This window comes from Vombatus ursinus, unplaced genomic scaffold, assembly GCF_900497805.2.
Source record: "Vombatus ursinus unplaced genomic scaffold, bare-nosed wombat genome assembly UNPS02004268.1, whole genome shotgun sequence".
NCBI classification, from domain to species: Eukaryota; Metazoa; Chordata; class Mammalia; order Diprotodontia; family Vombatidae; genus Vombatus; species Vombatus ursinus.
Genome location: NW_020944046.1, coordinates 25,995 through 50,122, shown reverse-complemented (window position 1 = coordinate 50,122; position 24,128 = coordinate 25,995). Strand labels below are relative to the sequence as shown.

Sequence of the window (24,128 nt, the reverse complement as noted above, 5' to 3'; positions counted from 1 at the left end):
AGAGAGCCAAAAGAATGTGAGTGAGACAGAGAAAGGGAGTGGGAGAGAGCAAGAGGATAAAAGACAGATGCAGTGAGAGCAAGTGAAAAAAGAGGAGACAGAGAATGAGAGAAATAGAGAAAAACAAAAGGTGAGAATGAGACAGGGAGACAGAAAGAGAGGATAAGAATTGGAGAGAGTGAGGGAGAAAGGGGAGAGAGAAAGAAACAGAAAACTAGAGAGAGGTAGAGAGTCAGAAATAGAAAAAGAAAGAAAGAGTGGGAGAGAATAAGAGTGAGAGAGTAAAAAAATAGAGAAAGATAAAGAGAGAGCATGAGAGAAATGGAGAGAAGTAGAGACAAAGGGAGAGAGAATTACAGAGTGAGACAGGAGAGGAGAGTGATTGTGACAGTGAGAAAAAGAAAGAGAGAAGGAAAGATAGAGACACACAGTGAAAGAGATAAGAGTATGAGAGCGGGAGACAGCCACTGAAACAGTGAGAGAAATAGAGGGAGAAAGAAATAAACAGTGCTAGAGAAATAGAGAATGAGGAGAGACAGAAGCAGTGTGAGAAAGAAACCATCAAGAGAATGTAGGAAAGAGAGAACGAGACAGAGACGAAGAATGAATAAGAGTGGGAGAGAGGAAAAAAAGGATGGGAGACAGAAAGACCGAAATAGAGAGACAAAAAGCAAGAAAGAATGAGAGTGAGACAGCAAGAGAGAGGGGGGCAAAGGGAGGAAGACAGAGAGAGTGACTGAGAGACTGATATAAAGAAGGAAAGAAAGTGGAAGAGAGTGAGGGAGAAAGTGAGAGATAAAAAGGATGAGAGAGTGGACAGAGAAGGAGAGAAAAAAAGACAGTGAGAGAAATTTAGAGGGGGGAGAGAGAGTGAAAAAGAGTAGAAGAAGAAAGAAAAAAGTGAGAGAATGAGAGAAATGGAGAAGAGGAAAGAGTGGGAGACAGACAGAAACAGGGAGAAATGGAGAGAAAGGGACAAAGGTAAAGAAGGAGAGAGGCAGAGGGGGAAAAAGAAAGAAACAGTAAAAAAGAGAGAGAGTAGGTGAGAGAGTGACAGAGAGAGCAAGAAAGAGGAAATGGGAGTGAGAAACAGAAAGATGGAAAGAGAGAGACAGAGTGAGAGAAGATGAGAGAGAGAAAGTCAGAGAGTAAGAAGGAATTCGAGAGCAAGACAGGGAGAAAAAAAGAATGGGAGAAAGAGCAAGATATGAAGGGAGAGAGAGCAAAAAAAGAATGGGAGACAGTGAAAAAAATGAGGGTGAGGGATAAAGATGAGGATAGAAAGAGAGACTGAGACACAGAGGGGGAGAAAGAGGGGAAAAAAGAATGGGAGACACCGAAACAGTGAGAGAAATAGAGGGAGAAAAAGAGAGTGAGGCAGAGAAAAAGAAAAATGGAGAGGAGAGAGAGAGAGGAAGAATGAGTGAGGCTGAGAGAAAAAGACATCGAAAGAAAGGGGAAAGAGAAAAAAGGAAAGATATACATAGTGAAAGAGAGGGAGAGAGAGAGAGTGGGAAAGGGAAAAAGAATGTGAGAGTCAAAGGAGGATGAGAGGAGAGAGAGGGGAGAAAAAAGAAGACACTAAAACAGTGAGAAAAACAGAGGGAGACAGTGGAAGAGAAAGGAAGAGGAGAGATAGAAGCAGTGTGAGAGAGTAAGAAAAAGAGTGTAGGAAAGAGAGAACGAGACAGAAAAAGAGAGACAGTCACAAATACAGCGAGAAAGAAAGTGGGAGAGGATGAATGAGAATGAGAGTGTGAGAAAAAAAGTGGGGGTGGAGAGAATGAGACAGAGATAAAGAAGAGGAGAGAGAGAGAAAGAGAGAGGAGGAAATAGAGAATGAGAGAGAGAGAAAAGAATGGGAGTCAGAAAGACAGAAACAAGAAAATAGTGAGGCAGAGTAGAAAAGGGAGAGACAGAGAGGGAGAAAAGGAAAAAAAGAAAGAGACAGTGAGAGGGAGGAGAAAGAAAGTGAAAAAAAGAGTAGAAGATGGAGAGAAACAGTGGGAGAAATGGAGACAGAAAATAAGTAAGAAAGAATAAGAGTGAGAGAGAGTGGCACAGAGAGAAAAGAAAGAGAATGAGACTGATGAAAAAAATGAAAGAAATAAAGAAGAGAGAGAGATAAAGAAGGAAAGAGAAAGTGGGAGAGAGGAAGAGATAAAGAGGATGAAAGAGTGGACAGAGAGAAAAGACAATGAGAGAAATTGAGAGGGGGAGAGAGAATGAAAAAGAGTGGAAGAAAGAAAGAATAAAAAGAGAGAATGATAGGAGAAGAGAGGAAAAGAGGAAGAGAGTGAGACCGAGAGAATAAGAGCAAAGAAAGAGTAGGAGACAGAGGGAGAAAGAATGAGGGAAAACAGAGTTAAGGAGAGAGAGAGAGAATGAGAGGCAGAAAGACAGGTGAGACAGAAAGAAATGGAGAAAGAGGAAAGTGGGAGACAGAAACACAGAAACAGAGTGAGAAATTAGAGGGATAAAGTGAGAGAAATAGATAAAGAGAGAGCCAGAGGGAGAGATAGAGACAGAGTGAAAGAGAGAAGAGAGCAAGAAGAGGAAAAAAAGAGTGGGTGACAGCAAGGAAAAGAGAGGGAGAGAGAGAACGAGAGAAAGTGAGACAGAGCAAAAGAAAGATGAAGAGAGAAATGGAGAGAAAGGGAATGAGAGAGTGACAGCAAGAGGGAAATAGGGTGTGAGAGAAAGATATTGGAGGAGAGACAGAATGAGACAGAGGGAGAGAGAGAGAATGGGAAAGAGAAACAGTGAGAGAATGGAGAAAAAGACATTAGAGAAATTGAGTGAAGGGGAGACAGAAAGCAAGACAGAAAAAAGAGAGTAAGCGTAAGAAAATGAGAGAAAATGGTAAATAAGGGAGAAAGAGGAAGAAATAGAGAGGGAGACAGAAAAGAATGGGAGACTGAAACAGAGAAAAAGACAAAGTAAGAGACAGTAAGAAAGAGTCAAGAGAGAAAAAGAGAGCGAGAGAAAAAATAAGAGAATATTAAGACGAGGCAGGCAAGGCAAGAGAGAGAGAGAAACACAGAAAAAATGGAGAGACAGAGAGAGAGGAGTGGGAGACAAAGAGAAAACCAGTAACGGAGAAAGAGAATCAGGGAGCGAGACAGAGAGAAAGGGAGACAACAAAAGAGGGAAAGAAGGTGAAAGAGAGGGAGAGAAAGAAAGCAATAGAGAGGGGAAGAAAAAGAAAGAGGAAGAGAATGAGAGTGAGACCAGATGAGAATTCAGTTCAAAGTCCTGAAGATTTGGCAACATAAATGAGAACTACAAAAAAGAGAGAGAAAGGAAGACAGAGAAAGAAGGTGGGAGAGAGAAAGAGAATAAGAGCAACAGAGTGAAAGAGAGACAAAGGCAGATGGAGAGAGTGACAGCAAGGAAGAGAGAGAAGAATGGGAAAGACAGTAAGTGAGGCAGAGAACGAGGGAGAAATAGAGAGGGAGAGAGAGACAGAAAGAGACTGAGGGAGAGTGAGTAAGGCAGAGTGGGAGAGAGACAGTGAGAGAAACTGAGAGAGGGAAAGAGATTAGAAGACGAAGAAGAGAAAGACACAGAAATTGAGAGAGAATAAGACAGAGAGAAAGAGGATGAGAGGGAAAAAAAGAAAGGAAAAGAGAACGAGAGGAAGAAATAAAGAATTAAAGAGCAGAGAGAAATAGAGATAAAGGGAGAGCAAGACAAAAAAATGTGGGAGACAGAAAGACAGAAACAGTAAAATAGAGGAGAGTGAGACAGAGAAAAAGAAAGGGGAGAAAGAAAAATGGAGAGAAAGAGGGAGAAAAAGCAAGAAGAGAGTGCAAGAAAAAGTTAAAGAATGAGAGTGAGAGCAAGAGGGAGAGAGAATGGGTATAATAAAGAGACAGAATGGAAGAAAGAGAATGAGAGAGCGAGACAGTGAAAGAGGGAGAGAGAGACAGAGTGAAAGAGGAAGAATGAGTAGGAGAGAGAGAACATCAGAAAGACAGCAAGAGAGAGAAAAAGAGAATGAAAGAGTGAGGCAGAGAAAAAGAGATAGACACAGTGAGTGAAAGAAAGAGTGGGAGAGACAGAAAAAGTGAGAAAGAGAAATGGAATGACGGAATGAGAGAAACAGAAAAATGGAAGGAGTAAATGACAGTGAGGAAGAGAGGGATAGAGAGAAAATGAGAGTGAGACAAAGAGATGCAGGGTGAGGGAGAGAGAAGAAAATAGGAACTGGAGGCAGATAGAGAAAGGGAAAGAGAAATAGAGATAGAAAGTGAGAGACAGAGAGAAATGGAGAGAAGGAAGGAGAGAGAGGGAGAGAGATGGAGACAAAAGGAGAAAAAAGAGTGTGGCAGAGAGAGAGAAAAGAGTAGGAGACAGAAAGACAGAAACAGTGAGAGAAATAGAGAGTGGGAGAGATCAAGACAGAATGAGAGGAGAGATAGCAAAGATGGAGAGAGGAAGAAAGAGAAATAGAGAAGGAAAGAACGAGAGAGAGAGTGAGAAAGAGTGGGAGAGAGTGAAAGGGTAAGGCAAAGGAATAGGATGAGACAGAGAAAAAGAGAGGCATCAAGAGAAAGAGAGAAAGAGGGACAAATAGAGCAAGAAAGAAAGAGAATGAGAGTGAGAGAAAGAGAACAAGAGCAAAAGAGAATGGGAGAGGAGACTAAGAAAGAGTGGGAGACACAGAGAGAAAGACAGTGAGAAACTGAGAAAGGGGGAGGGAGGGAGAAAGAAACAGAGGGAAAGAGAAAAAGAGAAAACAGGAGAGAGAATGAAAGCAAGATGGAGACAGAGCAAGAAAGAGGGAGAAAGAGAGAGAGAGTGGGAGACAGCAAGAGAAACTGATAAAAGAGAGAATGACAGAAAGAAGGCAGAGAAGGGAGAGAGAGACCGATCAAAAGAGTATGCAAGAGAAAAAGAGTAGGATAGATAGATGAAGACTGAGTGGGAGCCAGAGAGAGAATGAGAGAAATTGTAAGGGAGAGAGACAGGAGAGATAGAAGGACAGAGTGAAAGAGGAGAGAGAATAAGAAATAGAGAGAGAGAATGAGAGAGAGAGACAGTGGCAGAAGGAGAGAAAAAGAGATGAATTGACAGAAATAGAGAAGAGAGAGAGAGAGAGAGAGAGAAAGATGGAGAAAGCAAAAGAGGGAGACAGAGAGGGAAAGGGATAGAGAGAAGAGAGAGAGAATGTGAAAGAGAGAGAAAGGGAAAGAGAAAAAGTGAAAAAATAGAGGAGATACAGAAAGAGGTAGAGATACACACAGAAAGAGAAAATGAGAAAGAGGGAGGAGAGAAAGATCAGGGGAGAGAGAAAAAAGGAAAGAGAAATAGAGAGAGAAAGAGAAAGAAAGAAAGAGAAAGAGACATAGAGAAAGACACAGAGAAAGAAAGATGGAAAGAGTGATAAAAGGAAAAAGAGAGAAGGCAAGAGAGACATACAGAAAGAGAGTAAGGGAGAGAGAAGTAGAGACAAAGGGAGAGAGAAAGAGAAAAAAGCAGGAGATGGTCCAAAACAGAGCGAGAGAAATAGAGAAAGAGGGGGCAGCTAGGTGATGCAGTGGATAGAGCACTGGCCCTAGATTCAGGAGGACCTGAGTTCAGATCTGACCTCAAACACATAACACTTACTAGCTATGTGACTCTGGGCAAGTCACTTAACCCCATTGCCTAGCCAAAAAAAAAATAGAGAAAGAGAATGAGAGTGAGACAGAAAGAAAGTAAAAGAGGATGATAAAAAGAAAGGAGAGTGAGAAAGAGAGGGAACAAGGGAGAGAGAAACACAGAGAGACAGAGCAAGAGAAAAGGAGAGAATGTGAGAGAGTGATAAAGAGTGGGGAAAGAGAGAATGAATGAGACAAAGAGGGAGAGAGATCAAAGAGAATGGGAGAGAGACAGAAAGAGCGAGAAAAAGGAGAGAGAGAAAAGAGTGGGAAAGAGAGAAAGAGGGGGAGAGAGTCAAAGGGAAAGAAAAAGATTGAAAGAGAGAAAAAAGAATGGGAGACAGAATGAGAGAAATAAAGAGAAAGAGCACGAAAGAGAATGAGTGAGACAGAGAGAAAGAGAGAGAAAAAGAGGTAGAGAAAGAGACCAAGGCAGGTAGAGAGAAAGAATGAGAGACAGAGAAAGAGGAAGAAAGAGAAAGAGTGTGAGAGTGAGAAAAAAGTGAGAAATTGGAAACTAAATAATCCAATCCTAAAGAATGAGTGGGTCAAAGAACAAATAGAAATAATCAATAATTTCATTAAAGAGAATGACAACAATGAGACAACATACATATTTATGGGATGTAGTCAAAGCAGTACTGAGGGGGACATTTATGTCTCTCAATACTCACATCAATAAAATAGAGAAAGAGCAGATCAGTGAACTGGGCATGCAACTAAAAAAAAAAAAACTAGAAAAAGAACAAACCAAAAAACCTCAAACACCAAATTGGAAATGCTGAAAATCAAAGAAGAGATTAATAAGATTGAAAATAAGAAAACTATCAAACTAATAAATAAAACTAAGAGTTGGTTTTCACAGAAAAACCCCAATAAAATAGATAAACCATTAGTTAATTTGAATCTAAAAAAAAGAAGAAAACCAAATTACCAGTATCAAAAATTAAAGGGTGAATTCACCACCAATGAAGATTAAATTAAAGCAATTATTAGGAGCTATTTTGCCCAGTTATACCAACAAATCTAACCATCAAAGTGAAATGGATGAGGAAGATAAAGAGAGAAAAAGAGACAGAAAGTGAAAGAAAAATCAAGAAAAGCAAGTGAGAGATTGAGAAAGAGAGAGAGAATGAGAGGTTGAAAAGACAGGGAGAGAGAGAAGGAGAGTGGCAGAGAAAGAAAATGAGAGAGTGAGACAGAGAAACAACAAGAGAAAGAGGGAGAAAATGAGTGAGGTAGAAAGAGCGAGAAAGAGTGGGAGAGAGTGAGACGGAGAGCAAGAGAAAGAGGATGAGAGAGTGAGACAGATGAAGTGAAAGAGGACGAGAGAGAAAAAAGAGAAAGAATGTGTCTGAGAATGAGAGAGAGAAAGAAAGAGTAAAAAAGAGTGGGAGAGAGAGAGACTGAGGAAGAGAAATTGAGAAAGGCAGAGAGGGAGGAGAGAGAAACAAAGAGGAGAGACAAAAATAGAGAGTGTGAAAGAGGAAAGAGAGAAATAGACAAAGGGAGAGAGGAAGAAAGAAAAAGAAAGAGAAAGAGACAGTGAAGAAGAGGACAGGGGGAGAAAAGAGAAGAGATAGATTGGGAGAAAGAACAGAGACAGAGAAAAGGAGAAATAAAGAAAGAGACAGAAATACAGAGAAAGTGAAAGAGAGAAAGAATGAGTGAAAGCAAGGCAGAAAGAGAGACTGAGAGAGAAAAAGAGTGAGACAGCAAAAGAATGAAAAAGAGGTGAGAGAGTGAAAGACAGAAATTGTGTGAGAGGAAGAGAAAAAAGGAGAGTCAGTGAGAAAGAGACAGAGAGAGAGACACAGAGAGCATGAGAACCAAAACTGGAAATGAGGTGAAATTCTCAATAAATGGAGATGAAATAAAATTATTAGAAACTCTCTTACCTTTACGCCAACAAAACTGAAAATAAAATGAAATGGATGAATATTTATAAAAACATAGGAAATAACAAATATAAACAATCTTATCTCAGATTGAGAATTTGAATAAGTCCTAAATGAAATCCAAAGAAAGACCTTTGGTTTAATTGTGAATTTTATCAGACATTTAAAGAACAGTTAATCACTCTGCTACATAAGTTATTCACAAAAAATAGAGTAATATGTCACCTTTCCAAAAATCCTTCTATGAGACAAATATGATCCTGAGAATCAAATCAAGTCAGGGATAGATAAAGCCAATAAAGCATTCTTCAGACCAGTATCACTAATGCATATTGGTGAAAAAAAATACTAGTCAAGGAGTCATAATAGATTTAAAATGATTCACTCTGACCAGGTTAGATTTACACCAGAAATAGAAGGTTGGCTCAAAAATGCCCTATATTTGGAAAACTATACATGCATATTTATAACACATATTAATAAATAAAATCATGTGATCATTTCAATTCAGAGGCAAAAAAGCCTCTCGGAAAATACACTTTTATTTCTGATTTTCAGTGATAACATAAATTACATTTTCTTAATGTCATCAAAAGTCTATAAAATCAAGAGCTAGTTTTATTTGTAATCGAGTAACACCAGGAGCTTTCCCAATGAAATCATATGAGATTACCTACTGAGTCCATTATTATTCCTAGAAATGCTCCTATAGCGCTGACGACGAAAAATGGCTCAGGGAGCAGGTGCCCAACAAGGAGGAATAAGACTGCTTCCATTGGCAGACAAGATGATGTTTTATTTCAAGAACTCTGGGGTTTCAGGAACAACATTCATTAAAACAACAGCCCCATTAAAGTAGTGCGATGTAAAATGCAACTCCAAAAGTCGTCACCCCTTGTCTACATCACTTACAATCCAGGAAGAAGAGATGGACAGAGAAATTCTACTAAATCCTCTATGATGCATAAAAAAATGTTTGGGATTTAAGAGACCAAGACACACTTCAGAGTGATCAAAATATGGCCAGAAAGCATTTTTGACAGCGTTCTATAAGAAAAGTAAATGGGAGAGAGAGTCATTATTCATGGTTGGAGCATGCCAATATGTTAAAAATTATGATACTATTTTAAGTAATTTATAAATTGAGGGTTTTTTAAGTAATATACTACCAAGGGGTTACTTTACAGGACCAGATAAAGTCATGATGAAAGTTCATTCATTTCAAGGGAAACAATGAAAAAATCTAATAATGAAGGGAGCTTAGCATTACCAGATCTCAAATGATATTACAAAGCAATTTGTAATATCCAAGCTATTTGATACGACTTAAGAAAAAGAACACTACATATATGTAACAGACTAGACAAACAGGACCCAAAAGCAAAGGTTACCATTGTCCAGTGTTTTATAAACCCAGGAACATCAAATACTGGATATAGTACATAGTCCTTTTCCAAGAGTTCTTGGGAAAACTGGGAAATAGTTTTGGACCAGCATTTTATACCATGTAACCATCATCAGCCTGAAATGGCTATATGGCATTAATATAAAAGGTCACATAAAAATTGGAGTAGAAAGATTCCATATACATCAAAATATTCCTAGTCTTTTTTCTAGGAGAAAATTCTCAAAATGAAACTGGTACTCATCTCTTAGGAAATGGATAAACAAAATGTGATATATGAATGTAGTAGGATATTATTTACTATAAAAATGATGAATATGCAAAATTCTGAAACATAGGCCATGGGAACAATCATAATGATGATGATAATAACTATAATTTAGTGCTTTAAAGTTTACAGAATTCTTTATAAATATGATCTCATTTTATCCTCACAATGACTGCAGGTAGGTGCTATTAATATTATCCCTATTTTACAGATGAGGAAACTGAGTCAGACCAAGGTTTGGCCCTGGTCACAAAGCTAGTAAGTATCTGAGTCCAGATTTGAACTCAGGTCTTCTTGACTCCAGGTCCAACACTCTATCACATCCTGCACTGCTTAATATACAACATATATAAAGACTACAATAATGTCAGATATTTAAATGAAGCCAGACATTGAGCAATTGTAATGCCTCACCTTGGCCCTGGAGAACAGATTATGAAATGTACCTTCCTTTCACTAGAGAGTTAGGAGGCTACAGGTGTGAACTATTACATATACTATCAGATGCAGCCACTGTGTAAGTTGGTTTTGTTGAATTGTTTTCTTTTATTCCAAAGGGATTTGGGGGGGGGGGATGGGATATATCTAGATATGATTGTGATATACAAACAAAAGCACCAATTATTTAATATTTGTTGACTGTTCATTTTAAATGATTTTTCAAAGACAAGGAAGGTAATTGAAGGATGGATCCAAAACGTGGCAGATTCTTTTAAGATGACTGTCTGGCATTCTCTAAACCCCTGAATGAGGTTTAGAACCTCATGGCAAGGAGAGCTAAGGATTTGGGAAAGCTATACTTGGGAAAAGAAGAGGATGTACATATGGCCAATGCTTGGGAGAGATGGGACGATAACTGATAAGAAAATACAGAATTATGCAATTCAGACTTTGCTTCTCTTTTCTCTGCAAAAAAGAATGAACCTTGGATTGGAAAGGGCAGCCTTGAAGTGGATGCTGCAGATACTTAAGAAAGGACATAAAAGCAATCACACAGAACCCTTGATGAGTCCACGTGACTTGGCCCAAATAAACAACATCCTTGGGTGCAGTTCTGAAAGAATTATTCCATGGGATTCCCCAACTAGTATCAGTGGTCTTTCCTGGAAAACAAAGGCACTGCAGAACTGGAGTTGGTCAGATACTGGCCTGATTTTTCCATGCTCCCCCATGAAGTCTGCAGTCCTGTAAGCCTGTGAGCGCCATTTCAATTCCTGAAAAAATTCTTAGAATATATTATTAGAGAACAGACGTCGAAGAACAGTGGGATTTCTGTTTGCTGTGCACGAGGGATCCTAAAAATCTTACTGCAGTTTTAAGCGTTAATAGATGAAAGCTGCACTAAGATCTTTGGGACACCCTGCACAGTCAAAGGTCAGCTATGTCATTACAGCAATAACACCGCCCCCCCGCCCCCACACACATACAGATCATTTCATAATGTTTGTAGCCAAACAACTGGTCTGATTAGGAAGAGGTTCGGTGAATTAATAAGGAAAACTGGAAGCTGATTTGTTAAAGAAGAAAAAACAAAATAGATAAACCATTAGCTCATTTGATTTTTAAAAAGAGAGGAAAACCAACTTACCAATACTGAAAGTGAAAAAGGAGAAGTCACAGAAATGAAGAAGAAATAAAGGAAATTCTTAGAAAGCATTTTTGCCCAATTACGTGTCAGTATAACCGACAACTTTAAATAAAATAGATGAATATTTACAAAAATATAAAATATCCAGATTAACAGAACAAGAACTAAAGGGCTGAAATAATATAGTTCATAAAAAGAAATTAAGCCATAAATGACCTCCCAAAGGGCCCTTAGAATGAGATGGCTTTATAAGTAAATTCTATAAAATATTCAATGAATAATTAATTCCAGTATTACATATGGTATTTGAAAAAATGAGAGTTCAACAAAATTTCTTTTATGATGTAAACGTGGGCTTGTTAACCTAAACCAAAAAAAGTAAAAACACAAAGAAAAGTAGATCAGTATCCCTAATGAACACTGCTGCAAAAAAGGCGGGAAGGAAGGGAAAAGACCATATGTACAAAAAGAATTTACAGCAGCTCTCTTTGTGGTGGCAGAAAAAACAAACTGGAAACTAAGGGAGTGTCGATGATTTGGAGAATGGCTAAACAAATTATGCTATGTGAAGGTGTTGTTCAGTCATTCTTCTGTCATATTCGAATCACTGTGACCCAATTTAGGGTTTTCTTAGCAAAGAAACTAGAGTGGTTTTCCATTGCCTTCTCCAGCTCATTTTACACATGAGGAAACGGAGGCAAAAGGGTTAAGTGACTTGCCTAGGGTCACTAGTAAGTGTCTGAGGCCGGATTTGACCTCAGGTCTTCTTGACTCCAGGCCTGGTGCTCTAGCCACTGCACCACCCAGCTGCCCTATATGAACATAATGGAATATTACTGTGTAATAAGAGATGACAAAGGGGATAGATTCAGAGAAATCTGGGAATATGTGTAAGAACTTACGCAGAGTGAAGTGAGCAAAACCCGTAGAACCATTTATACAGTAGTAACAACTTTATAAAGACAAACAAATTTGAAAGACTTAAGAAATCTGATCATCACAGTGAATGATGATACCAGAGGGCCTGTGATGAAACATTCTACCCAAAGTGCATATTGAGATCATGTTTTTTGGACATGGCCAATGTAGGATTTTGTTTTGCTCGATTATACATATTTGTGGCAAGAATTTTGCTTTTTTCCAAATAGGGTGGGGGAGGGGTAAAGTGGGAAAGAAAGAAAATCGTTTTTTTTTAACTGAAAAAGAAGTAAACTTTATTTTTAAAAAAGGGGGGAAGCAATTGATAAATGGTCAAAGGATATGAATGGGCAGTTCTCAGATGAAGAAATTAAAGCCATCTACAGTCATATGAAAAAATGCTCTAAATCACTGTTGATTAGAGAAATACAAATCAAAACAACTCTGAGGTACCACATCACACCTATCAGAATGGCTAACATGACAAAACAGGAAAATGATGTGGGAAAATTGAAACACTTAATGCATTGTTGGTGGAGTTGTGAACTGATCCAACCATTTTGGAGAGCAATTTGGAACTATGCTCAAAGGGCTATAAAAATGTGCATACCCTTTGACCCAGCAATAGCACTTCTAGGGCTGTATCCCAAAGAGATCATAAAAATGGGAAAAGGATCCACATGTAAAAAATACGTATAGCAGCTCTTTTTGTGGTGGCAAAAAATTGGAAATTGAGGGGATGTTCATCCATTGGGGAATGGCTGAACAAGTTGTGGTATATGAATGCAATGAAATACTATTGTGCTATAAGAAATGATGAGCAGCCAGACTTCAGAAAGACTTGTATGGACTGATGCTGAGGGAAGTGAGCAGAACCAGGAGAACGTTGTACACAGTAACAGCCTTGCTGTGCAATGACTAACGTTGATAGACTTAGCCCTTCTCAGCAATGCAAGGATCTAAGACATCTCCAAAGGTCTCATGGTGGAAAATGCTATCCACATCCAGAGAAGGAACTATGGAGTTTGAATGCAGATCGAAGCAGACTATTTGCTATTTCTTTCTTCTGTTGTGTTTTGTTTCCCTCTTTCTGGTGGTTCCTCCTATTTATTCTAATTCTTACTTACAACATCACTAATGTGAAAATATGTTTAATAGGAATGTATATGTATAGCATATATTAGATTGTGTGCCATCTTGGGGAGGGAGGGGGAGAAAAATTTAGAACTCAAAAGCTTATGGAAGTGATTGTTGATAAATCAAAATAAATTAATAAAATCATTAAAAAATTTAAGAAGGGGGAGGGGAAGCAGTGGGGAAGATGGATTGATTAGAGGAGAGACTCAAAGGAAGATGACCAGTTAGGAAACTATCTCTGTAGTCTCCACCAAAAGAAATGAGGACCTGAAGGAGGGTGGTTGGTTGTATTGGCACTGGAGGGAAGGATGGGAGAGATCTTTCCAAGTTTGAGGGCTTGGGAGCATAATGGATAGGGGGAGGGGCTTATCAGGAATGGGGAAGAGTTCTGGGGTTAGAAACTTGTGTGACTGTGAAGATGGTGGGGGTGCCATGAACAGAAATCAAGGCCTTATGGGAAAGCACAGGTTTGGAGGGAGGGGGAAGGATATTGATTATTAGAGATGTTGACTTTGTGGTGCTGGCAGGACATCCAAGAGGCAGTAAGAAATCCTGGACTGGAGCTGGGGGGAGAAGGCATAGATGAATATGCGGACTTCAGTGTAATCACTTACACAGAAAATACAATTAGCAGATTAGTTGTTCCCCCACCCCCATCCCGGGGAGACAATGCAAGAGGACAAGAGAGGAAGGTCCAGGCCAGAACCTTGGGGAATATCGCTGTTTATAGCATGGAAGGAAGACAAGGAGCCAGCATGAGGACAGGGCATCCAAGGGGCTGGGCACCGTGGCCAATATGTGCCCCAAGAAGGACAAAGACAAAAAGATAAGCTCTGTATATACCCAAATATTCATTCTGTAGGAGAAAAAACTCGAACTGAAGTGGGTGCCCAATGGTAGGGGAATCGATCGCTGTACAAATTGTGGCATGTAAACACGAGAGAGTATTCATTACGGCCGGAGAAATGATGAAGATGAGGAATTCCAAGCAATGCAGTCCGGGCACATTAGTATGTATAAGGCTTTGTCCTTACCCCCAAGTTACTCGAGTTCTGTTGAGGAGTTCCATATAACCTGTACACATGTAAGCCATTACAAGGTAGATACAAAATCAATCCAAGCACTAACCACTGGGGTAATCAGGAGAGGGAGGGGCCTCTTGAAGGAGCAGGCATTTGAGCTAAGCCTTAAAGGGAAGGAAACGTCCTGAAAGGCAGAGGTGAGGAGAAAGGGCATTGGGGCGGGGGATGCCTTCCTCATACAGAGGAATGAAGGTGGGAGGGAGAGGGGAGAGTACAGTGAACAAGCAATCAGTTTGGCTATGATGGGGAATGCCTGGGGGAGGAGGAATATGCAGTCAGTCTGGGAAGCTGGGCTGGAGCCAGACTATGGAGGACCATTGCCCACAGGAGTCTGCAATTTATCCTCGAGGCAATGGAAACCACCAAGGTGTCTTGAGCTGGGGAAGGTCCCTGCCTCACGGCTGACTGACCCCTTCGACATTTAGGGAGGCAGAGGGCGATACTTGGGAGCCTGAACGAGGATGGCTGTGGTGTGAATGGAGGAAAGGGTTGGGGGTGGGAGGGGACATTGATGAGATTTTAAACTGATTGAATATGAGGAGTGAGTGAGAGTGAAGGAAGGGTCAAGGCTGACTTGAAGGCTTGCAGACCTGGGTGGTGACCACAACAGAAATAAGAATAAGATATAATGCTGAGGATGACTTGGAAATTGCCGAACACGAGAAGACTTGTCTGCACTGAGATCAAGTGAAGAAAGCAGAAGCCGGAGAATACGTCAATGACTATGACAATGTATATGAAAGCCAGCACCAGAGGACATTAGAACGTGAAGGAAATCCAGCTCGTGAGGATGGAACCCAGGCCATCTCAAATCAGAAATGGAGACGTCAGGTATGAAATGGCAGCACTGGCTGTGCCACAATCCTCTTTTGTCGGGGGGGGGGGTTAGGGGGGCAGGATAGAGCAGTTATTGGCACATGGCAGGAGCATAAAACACAAATCAATAAAATAATTCTGAAAAGAAAGAAAATTGATGACAAGAAGCTTCTATGAAGTCAGTAACACCTGGACAAAAGCTTTGTATTTTATCACAACAGAATTTACCAACATTTGAAAAATCATCAAATCTAGAAACCTGATTTCTTCAGTCTACAGAAGGTAGGGTTATTTTACTGATTCCTGTTGTATTTTGGTCAGATCTAAACAAAGATCAAAATGACAAGAAAAGCACCTCCTTCTCAGGCATCCCCGATTCCTCACTCCTGGGCTCTTCACCTGAGCCTACAAAGATACTCAGACCTCTCATTCAAAAAAATCAAAACCAATGTGCAAAACACCTTCCCCTGTTCCTGCCCCAGTCTCGGTACACTCACTCTTCCCTTTCACTGGCCCATTGGACAGCAAGTGCTTCCACTTCTCACCACCACTTAATTCTTTAACCACTTGTAAACAACTCAGAGAAAGGCACTAATAACCTCCCAGAATCCCAGAATCTCAGAGTGGGAATGGGCTTTAAAGGCTTTCTAGTCCAATCTGGACCAGATTAAGAATCCCCACCCCATACCTCCTTATTTCCAAATCCAATGGCCTGCTTCGGTCCTGATCTTCCTTGGCCTCTCTGTGCCCAACACCCATTCTTTTGTGATGCCCCGTATTCTGTTCAAACCCAGCCTCAGACACTTACTAGTTGTGAGACCCTGGGAAAGTCACTTACCCCTGTTTGCCTCAGCTTCCTCATCTGTAAAATGAGCTGGAGAAGGAAATGGCACACCACTCCAGTATCTCTGCCACGAAAACCTCAAAAGGGGTCACAAAGAGTCAGACACGACTGAAAAATGATTGAACAACAAAAACACACACGTATATATACACATATATATGTATATATATTTGTATGTACATATCAAGGTATTGTTACCACCATCATCGCCACCATTGTTAATAGTACAAATGCTAATAATTATTCAATTTGAGGCACACTGGATTATGGCTAGGATGGGGCGTTAATACCAGGAAAGATCTTGTCCCCTACTGCCTCATTCTTCCCCAGAACTCAGCTGGCTCCTCCCTTGTGGGTCCCCAGCCATCTGGCCTCCTGCCTCCATCTTTCCCCCTGCTCCTGCCAGGGGGACTCTCCATTCCTTTGCTCTGCCCGTCCCACAGCACTGCGCTGGGCCATTGGCCCTTGTCCCTCCTGCCTCTTGGGAAGAATTCCCAGTACCCTCGTGCCCTTCCCAGACACAGAGATAGGTGGATGTCCGTGCCTAGACTCTGGCCTCTGCCCCCTCTGGCGTGGCCATGCATGCCATGTGTTCACCTGTAGAGGGCCAGGCTGGACTCGGTGGCCGGGACCAACCTGCTCGACAGCTTCTGATAGGGTCCTCCAAAGCCCATCCTTCACAGCTGCCCACCTAGCCAGGTGGCCTGTCCACTGACCCTTTGCTCTCCATTTACCCCTGGCCACCCCTGCCCCTCACCTTCCAGTGCCACAGGAATTCACACACTTGAGGTGAGGCAGTGGACCCATTCCTGTGGAATTCTGTGGATGAGGACTCTTTTTTTCTTCACGATGCCCTTCCTGGCAAACAGGCCATCTCCTCCACGGACCTCTTCTGTGTCCTGGGCCTGGACTGAGGGGAATCTCTTCTCTGGCAGACCTAGATGATAAGTGAAAAACAAAGATGGTGGTACGCAATGGCTAGATAAAGCCAAGTGGAAGCCATCGCCCCTCTTTTCTCACAAATCAGGACAAGAGCCCCTCCTGGCTCCCCTCTTCCAGAGCTAAGAGCCCAGAAGCTCCTTCAGCCTCCTCCCCTGGATGGGCTTCTGCCCTTTGCCCCAACACTTCGCTCCTTTCAGACGTGTTCTCTGTCACTTGGCTGGGCTTGTCCTCACTGGGTTCTAGCTGCAGCCTCCTGAGCGAATAAGAAGGGCTGTGGGAACAGCCCTGAGAGCTACAAGGTCTGGCTTTCGGTACTATTTCTGACACTTCCATAGCTGGAGGACCTGGGATGAGGAGTTCCCTCCCCTCTCTCTTTTCATTAGTTTTGAATTTTAGGCCAGCACTTCAGAGATACCAATGGGGCCTCCTTTACAACCTCACTGCCGAGCCTCAGTTTCCTCATCAGTCCGACGGGGATAGTATTACTTGCCCAGCCTCCAGAGCAGGGCAGTTGGGGGGAATGTTTGGTAACTGCCTCAAATAGCACTAGAGAAACGTGTGGCTTCTCTGCAGATTTTCTAGATGCTGCTCTCTGTCCTGGTTCTCCTCCTCGGGCAGCTCCTTCTCCATCTCATTTGCCAGATTTTCCTCAAGGTCATGCCCACAGAGCGGGGAGTGTCCCCTAGGGCTCTGTCCTGGGGCCCCCATCTCTTCTCCCTCTCTCCTATCTTGCCCACGGATCTCATCAGCTCCCATGGCTTTGTTCACCATCTTCCCACACAGATGATTCCCAGATCTCCCTCTCTGGCCCTCCCCTGCCTTCTGAGCTCCTTCCTGTCTCACATTCCCAGCTGCCTTTTGGATATCTTGACCTGGGTGGCCCAGAGACATCTCAAAGGCAACAGGTCCCAAACTGAAAGCAGTATTATCTTTCCTCCTCAACTCTCCCCTTTCCCCTACTTTTGTATTACTGTTGAAGGAAGCCCCATTCTCCCAGTCACCAGAGCTCCCAACCTCAGGGTCATCCTGGCCTCCTCTCTCACACTGACCCCACATTGCCATCCTTTCTACCTTCCCGGCATCTCTCGAATATGCCTCCTTGTCATCTCGGACAGTGCCTGTACCCAGGTGGAGGCTCTCCGTTATGTCACACCTGTACTATCACAATGCCCTGCTGGGTGTCCTGGCTGCCTCCAGCCTCTCCCCAGTGCAGTCCAGCCTCCCGTCTGATAGCAAAGTGATCTGCACCAGTCTGACCAGTCATTGCCTCCCCCCGCCTGCAATAAACTCTAGTGGCTCCCTATCAGCTCCAAGACCAAGTTTAAAACCCTCTGTTTGGGGGCAGCTAGGTGGCGCAGTGGTTAGAGCGCTGGCCCTGAAGTCAGAAGGACCTGAGTTCAAATCCGGCCTCAGACCAAACACTTGACACTTACTAGCTGTGTGACCCTGACAACGGTCACTAAGCAAGTCACTTAACCCCAATTGACTAAAGAAAAAAACCCCAAAACCCTCTGTTTGGCCTTTAAAGCTCTTCACATCCTGGCCCCCTCTGACCTTGCTGGCCTTCTTATGCTTTACTCCCCTCCCCATGCTCTGTTATCTAGCATTACTGGCCTCTTCTGGTGGTTCCTCGAGCATGACACTCCACCTCCAGTCCTTTGCACTGGCTGTGCCCCATGCCTGGAATGCTGTCCTCCCTCACCTCTGGCACCTAGCTCCTCTGGCTCCCTTAAGACTTGGCTCACATCCCACCTTCTACAAGAGGCCTTTCTCATTAGCCCAGCTTCCAGTACCTTCCATAGGAGATATCCTGTCATCTTTACACTGTAGATATTTTCCGTGTCTATCGCTTTGTGCATGTTGTCTCCCCTATAAGATTGGGAGCTTCTGGAGGGGGCAGGGACCATGTTTTTGCCCTTCTTTGTTTCCCTAGTGCTTGGCACAGTGCCAGCTCATGGCAGGTGCCCGATGATGCTTGTTGACTGACTGCTGTGGATTTGTGTCTTGTCTTGGCCTTTGACGATGTTTGTCCAACCACAGAGTTCCAGGATCCGCAGCCGGGGAACGGACACCAGCATGAGAACATGGGTCTCAGAAAGTGCTTTCTGCGGCAACTTGGGTCTGTGGTCATCGTCATCATCATCCTAGTTGTCATCGTTGTTGTCACTGCCGCCATGTCGTTCAGGCCAGAGTGATCTTTCTTTGGTAAGGTGACATTGAACAATTGCTACTTATGTGGCCCCTAGGTACTCATCAGGTGATTCGGCAGAAAACTAGATATGGTCCCTCCTTTCTGGGGGCTTACAGTCTAGCTGAGGGTACACGACTGCAGGCCTGCATGAAACAGGGGAGTCAGAGGGCAAAGAAGTATGGGGCTAAGTTCCCCAAGGAGCAGGACAGACAAATGTCATGGCAGAGGAGGGTAGGAGATCCGAGTGGGCCTCAGGGGGCTGCCTAAGCCTTCTGAGGATGAGCAGGACCTGGAAGTAGAGGGAGAAGGCCTGCCTAGTCAGGGGGAACATTATTAAGAGTTAGGGTGGTCTACTGGGGGAAAGGGGAGAAGGCTGGAGCCCAGTGTCCATAGTGGAGAGTGGTGGGTAAAAAGCTTCACTCTCTGCCACTGAGCCAGAAACTATGTATGTTGTACATTAGCTATGGACAAACATGTCTGCATCTGCCCATCTGCAGACAGGCTGCCTAATCTACAAAGTAGCAGATGGTGTCTCCACCCAAGGCTACGGACAAGTTTAATTCTGCACAAAAGAACTATGGTAGTCCAACAAAAATATTTTATATGAAGTGCAGAATACTTCATTTGAAAATATATTAGCTAGTGCGTTATTAAAAAATTATGAAATTCATGAAAAATGTAATTTAGTTCAAGCAAATCAAGGCTGCATGAGAAATGTGACTGATGGTTAAATCCCTATTTTTGAACTTGGAGAGACAGAAGGGGGAATGGGGGAGGACATGGAGAAGAAGATAAGCAGAGTCTTATAGAGCTGGGGCAGAAACATAAGGAAGACAGAGCCTGAGGGTGAGACATTGAGTGGGGGGAGGGAGTCGGGAGAGGTCAGGGAAGAGGAGGACAGGGGTAAGGAATACAAGAGGACGAAGGCAGACAGAGGGCAGACACAAAGAAGGAGGGGAGACCGAGGGAGGAGGCCAAAGGGGAAGGGAGAGAAAATAGAAAGAAAAGGAAGACAGAGAGGAACAAGGAGCAGGAGAAGTACAGCAGCAAAGCTTATAGGCAGAAGGAGGCAGCTGGTGGCTCAGTGGTTAGAGCATTGGGCCTGGAGTTGGGAAGACTAGAGTTCAAATCCAGCCTCAGACATTTCCTAGCCGTGTGACCCTGGGCAAGTCACTTCACCTTTGATTGCCTGACAAAAAGGATCTACTAGAGAAGCAAATGGCAAACCATTCCAGTATCTTGGCCAGGAAAACCCCACGGGACACTTGGTCCATGGGGCAACAGAGTCAGAGATGACAATAAAAACCATAGGCAGAAATGCTTGCAGAAACGTTAGGGTCATAAAAGGGAGGGAAGGTTTGGAGTGAGGCAGTGCAGAAGGCTGAAAGCTGGAGGAGGAGGACAAGAGGGCAGGGCCTCAGAGCAGCAGAGTGAGACTGAGAGGAGAGACGGAGGGCTGGCAAGGGCACAGGGTGGGAGGAGAGAGCTACACGATAAAGAAAAGGGAGTAAGCAGAAGAAGCAGGAAAAGAGAGTGAGGAAGAGAAGCTTGGCTGGGCTGTGAGCTAAAGAGAGAAAGAGGGCATCGGGCAATGACAGCTGGGCGGCAGGAGCAGGAAGTGGGGGTGGGGTGGGCATGAGACAGAAGTAGAAGGACCTGCCAGAGATGGGAGAAGGCAGCTCTGACCTCTGGGTGTGTGACTGGATCTGAAGAGGAGAGAGGCAGTAGGTTAGAGCAGAGGGGAAGCCAGCAGGGGATGGGAAGGAGCTAGGGTGGGGAGGGGGAGGGACATGACTTGGAGAAGGGAGGGGAGCAGGACCAGGGTAGGGAGTTGGAAGAGGAGGAGCATTTCCAAATGACATATATGTCATTCCCGCCTTGGTCTGCAGCTGCACAGACGAGAACAAGGCCAGAGGAAGGACATCAGGCTATTTCGACTCCTTAGTCAAGGGTTCAACCTGGCCTGAGCTTTGGGGGTGGGGGGCGTAGGGAACTGAGGAACTACTCCATGGGCAGGAGTAGACCTGGGCAGAATAGAGTTGGCAAAGTGGTTGCCCTTGTCAGAATCAGTGCATGCCAGTGGACTGAAGTGGGGAACAATTTCTTTTAGGAGATCCTTGGCAAGAAATTCAGTTGTTGCCTGAGAGCCAGGAGAGGCCCCCACCCACCGGCTTAGCTGGTCAACGTTAACGGGACAGAGCTATAGTGGCCAGACTTAGACACACAAATGAAATCACTCCGCAAATGTTCAAAGGGCATATAAGCTAGGGGATGCCCACCGTGACAACAGCACAAAAGGCATGCTGATCATATGTCTGGCAAGTAGGGCAAGAGGCACCTGCAGGGGCAGCTGCACTGGGGACACCTCCTCATGAAATTCCCAACATAGCCCCCCTTCTGGACAGACATACCTGGTGATAGCAGCTTAGGGGGTGCGGGCTTGCCCTCCATGATCATCGAGTCCCCAGCAACCTGTCTAACTTTCAACCTGTATCTGTTTCTCAGTTTCAGATTCATCATAGGAAAGAGAGATATTGTCATCACAAGAAGGCAAGAAATCTAAAATCTATGCAGAGCCTTCCAGGGCTGCAAGTTTTGTTGTGCCATCAGCACGGTCATTTCCTTGCAAAACAGGATTGGTTCCACCAGTTTGGACTGAGCAATGGACAATGGCCAAGGCAGTGGGGAGTTTCAGAGCAGAAGAGATCTTTGATGAAATCTGCATTTGCATTGACCTTCCCAGCAGTAGTCAAAAAAGCCCTCCATAACCAAAGCATCCCAACAGCCTGCCAGCCACCAGATGTTGCTTTTGCCTTTGGCAGCTTGGACACTGAGACTGGGAGACAGCAAAGGTGCTCAGATAGCGGCACAGTCAGAAAGGCCAGCACCATCTCTCATAAAAGAGAACCCATAATCAGGATCGTGCAAGGGGGGATCCAAAAGTGACGGTGTCTACTACTAAGGCAGTCATGGAGTGGCTCCCCCGAGACTGGCACAGCGCTTTTGAGAGAGATTTTCTTTGCCAAGCAAGGACACTTCGCATTTGGCAAGTCTCTGATCCGAAAAGGCCTAAGCTCAGTGGCAAAGTAAGGAAGCCTCTACTTCATGGGGACACTGCACTATGAACTTGGAACCCCAAAGCAAATCACAAGCCTTCTCTACCAAAAGGGCGGTGGCAGCTAGAGCAGGCAGGCAAGGTGGCGCTCCAGCAGCCACAGAATCATAATCCACTGGGCACAGAGTGGGTCCGAATGTTGGAGCCAGAACACCTTTGCTTGTGTATAAAAAGAGAAAAGGACTTGCTATAATCAAGCCCTCATGCAGACGCCGAGGCCCACAAGGGCAGAGAGATGTTGAGTGTCAAGCTGCAAAGGTTCCAGAACAGAGTCTTTAGTCAGAGAGACAGGGGTAATCTCACCAAAGGAAAGAATCCACCGCCTCTGGGATCTGGCCACTCAAAGCATGGCATGCAGCTGCCACTTGGTGGTAGGTGCAGAGCTGTTAAATGGTCTGAATGCCTTTAGGCATTCGGAATGAGTCCCAGCAGTCAAAATAAAGCCGAAACATTCCACCTGTGGAAGTCACCATTGGACTTTTGACTTAGAGACTTTCTGGTCCCTTGGGTGTAGCTCAAGTAATAGATGATGACTAACCTCAGCATCTGGAGCAGCTAGAAGCAGATCAACCACATAATGAATCAAGGTGGCGCCCTTAAAAATAACGGAACCAAAATCCTGCAATAAAATTGGCAAGAATAAAATGGGGCTCACTACATATCCTTGAAGTCTCAAGTCCATGTCCATTGTGAACTCTTCAAGGTAAAAACAAACAGGTACTGGCAATCTAGGTGAATGGGAACTGGAAAAAAATGCTGAGCAAAGGCCTATTGCTGTAAAGCAGGTAGCCTCATGAGGATTGGGGAAACCATGGTAGTAGGATTAGGTGTCATTGGGTGACACCTAACGTAAGCATTAATAGAATGCAAATCCTGCACAGAATGATGAAAAGGCTTGCCAGAGGGACCTGATTTGGGTTTCTTAATAGGGAGGATTGTCGTGCTGCATAGAGATTTGCAGGGTACAATAATACTTTGGTCTCTTAAAGAGTCAGTGATGGGTGAAACGCCCTCAATAGCCTCCCTGGATAAAGGGTACTGGGTGGAGGGTCTCCCCTAACTTGGATGGTAATAGGGATGGCAGATTTTTGGAGTTCCACATCTGAAAACGAAGAGGCCCAGAGGGAGTGGGGGATGTCAGATGGGATGCTAAAAGCATCTCTGATGGTCTTTTGGTCATTCTGAATGGGAATGGGGAATAAGGAGAAGGAATCTTCAGGCAGCTGCAGGAAAAGAAAACCATTGGGAGAACAGGGCAATAGTAGCCCTAAATTTGCTTTCAGAGATCATGCCCCAGCTGATTCATGAGGGATTTGGGTTTTTTGTTGTTGTTGTTGTTGTTTTATTTTTTTAGGCAATTGGGGTTAAGTGACTTGCCCAGGGTCACACAGCTAGTAAGTGTTATGTGTCTGAGGCTGGATTTGAACCCAGGTTTTCCTGACTCCAAGGCTAGAGCTCTATCCACTGCACCACCTAGCTGCCCCTTTCATGAGGGATTTGGGCATGAAGAGGAAGGCATATTCAACAAAAGGGGGCCAATGGGAATAGTGCGATGGGACAACCCCAGAACATTTAGAGGCTTTCCTGAGACTCTGACCACACTCAGAGACCCAGCAGAGGTGTAGATGGAATCAGGCTTACTCATTACAACTGAATTAGAGGCTCCATCATCCAGGAAGCAATCATAGATTGTATCACCAACTTAAAGGGTCACATGGGGCTCTGGGGTCAGGATGGCAGGATCAAGGAAAACCAAAGAGTCCTCTCTAGAATCCATAGCCCCTCCCCCACACCTTCATACAATGAAACTTCCCTGGGAAGTTCTAGGTCCACCCTTCCTGTTATTCCAGAGGTCACTTTTTTTCTTGTGACAGTCATGGGCAATATGACCCTTCATACTTCAGTAAAAAGATTAGTGTGTTTCACATGTTTTGTGCAGGTCACAAGGCTTTGAAACGGCCTGCACAGGAGCAAGAATGGTTTAATCTTTCTCTGTAGATTTCTCCTCAACTTGTCTCTCATTTTCCTTATCCTTTCCTTCATAAACAGATAGGCCAATGCTCTTAAGTTGGCCAGTAGCCATTTCATGCCATTCAGAGCATCTCTTATGGAAATGTTTTCATACTTCAGGCAGGGATTGACTAATAAAATGTGTACTGATGATATGTGCATCTCGGGGTTGGAGTGCTCTCCTCTTGCGTACCACTTAGTACTTAGGCACAATCTATCATAAAAAACAGAGGCTTCTTTTTCTTCTTGTACTGTCTCTTGGAATTTAC

At 43.6% G+C, this 24,128-nt stretch overlaps 1 protein-coding gene across 1 annotated transcript; it reads left to right on the top strand.

Annotated features, from left to right (window-relative positions):
• Positions 1–3,977: 3,977 nt before the first annotated feature.
• Positions 3,978–16,255, top strand: LOC114054219 (putative uncharacterized protein DDB_G0271982; the record flags this gene model as incomplete). The annotated part of the gene is made up of 5 exons (XM_027877395.1): positions 3,978–4,007; positions 4,246–4,314; positions 5,923–5,970; positions 16,008–16,106; positions 16,205–16,255. Coding segments are annotated over 5 exons (297 nt in total), but the record flags the coding sequence as incomplete, so codon positions are not given.
• Between the last annotated feature and the right edge of the window lie 7,873 nt (positions 16,256–24,128).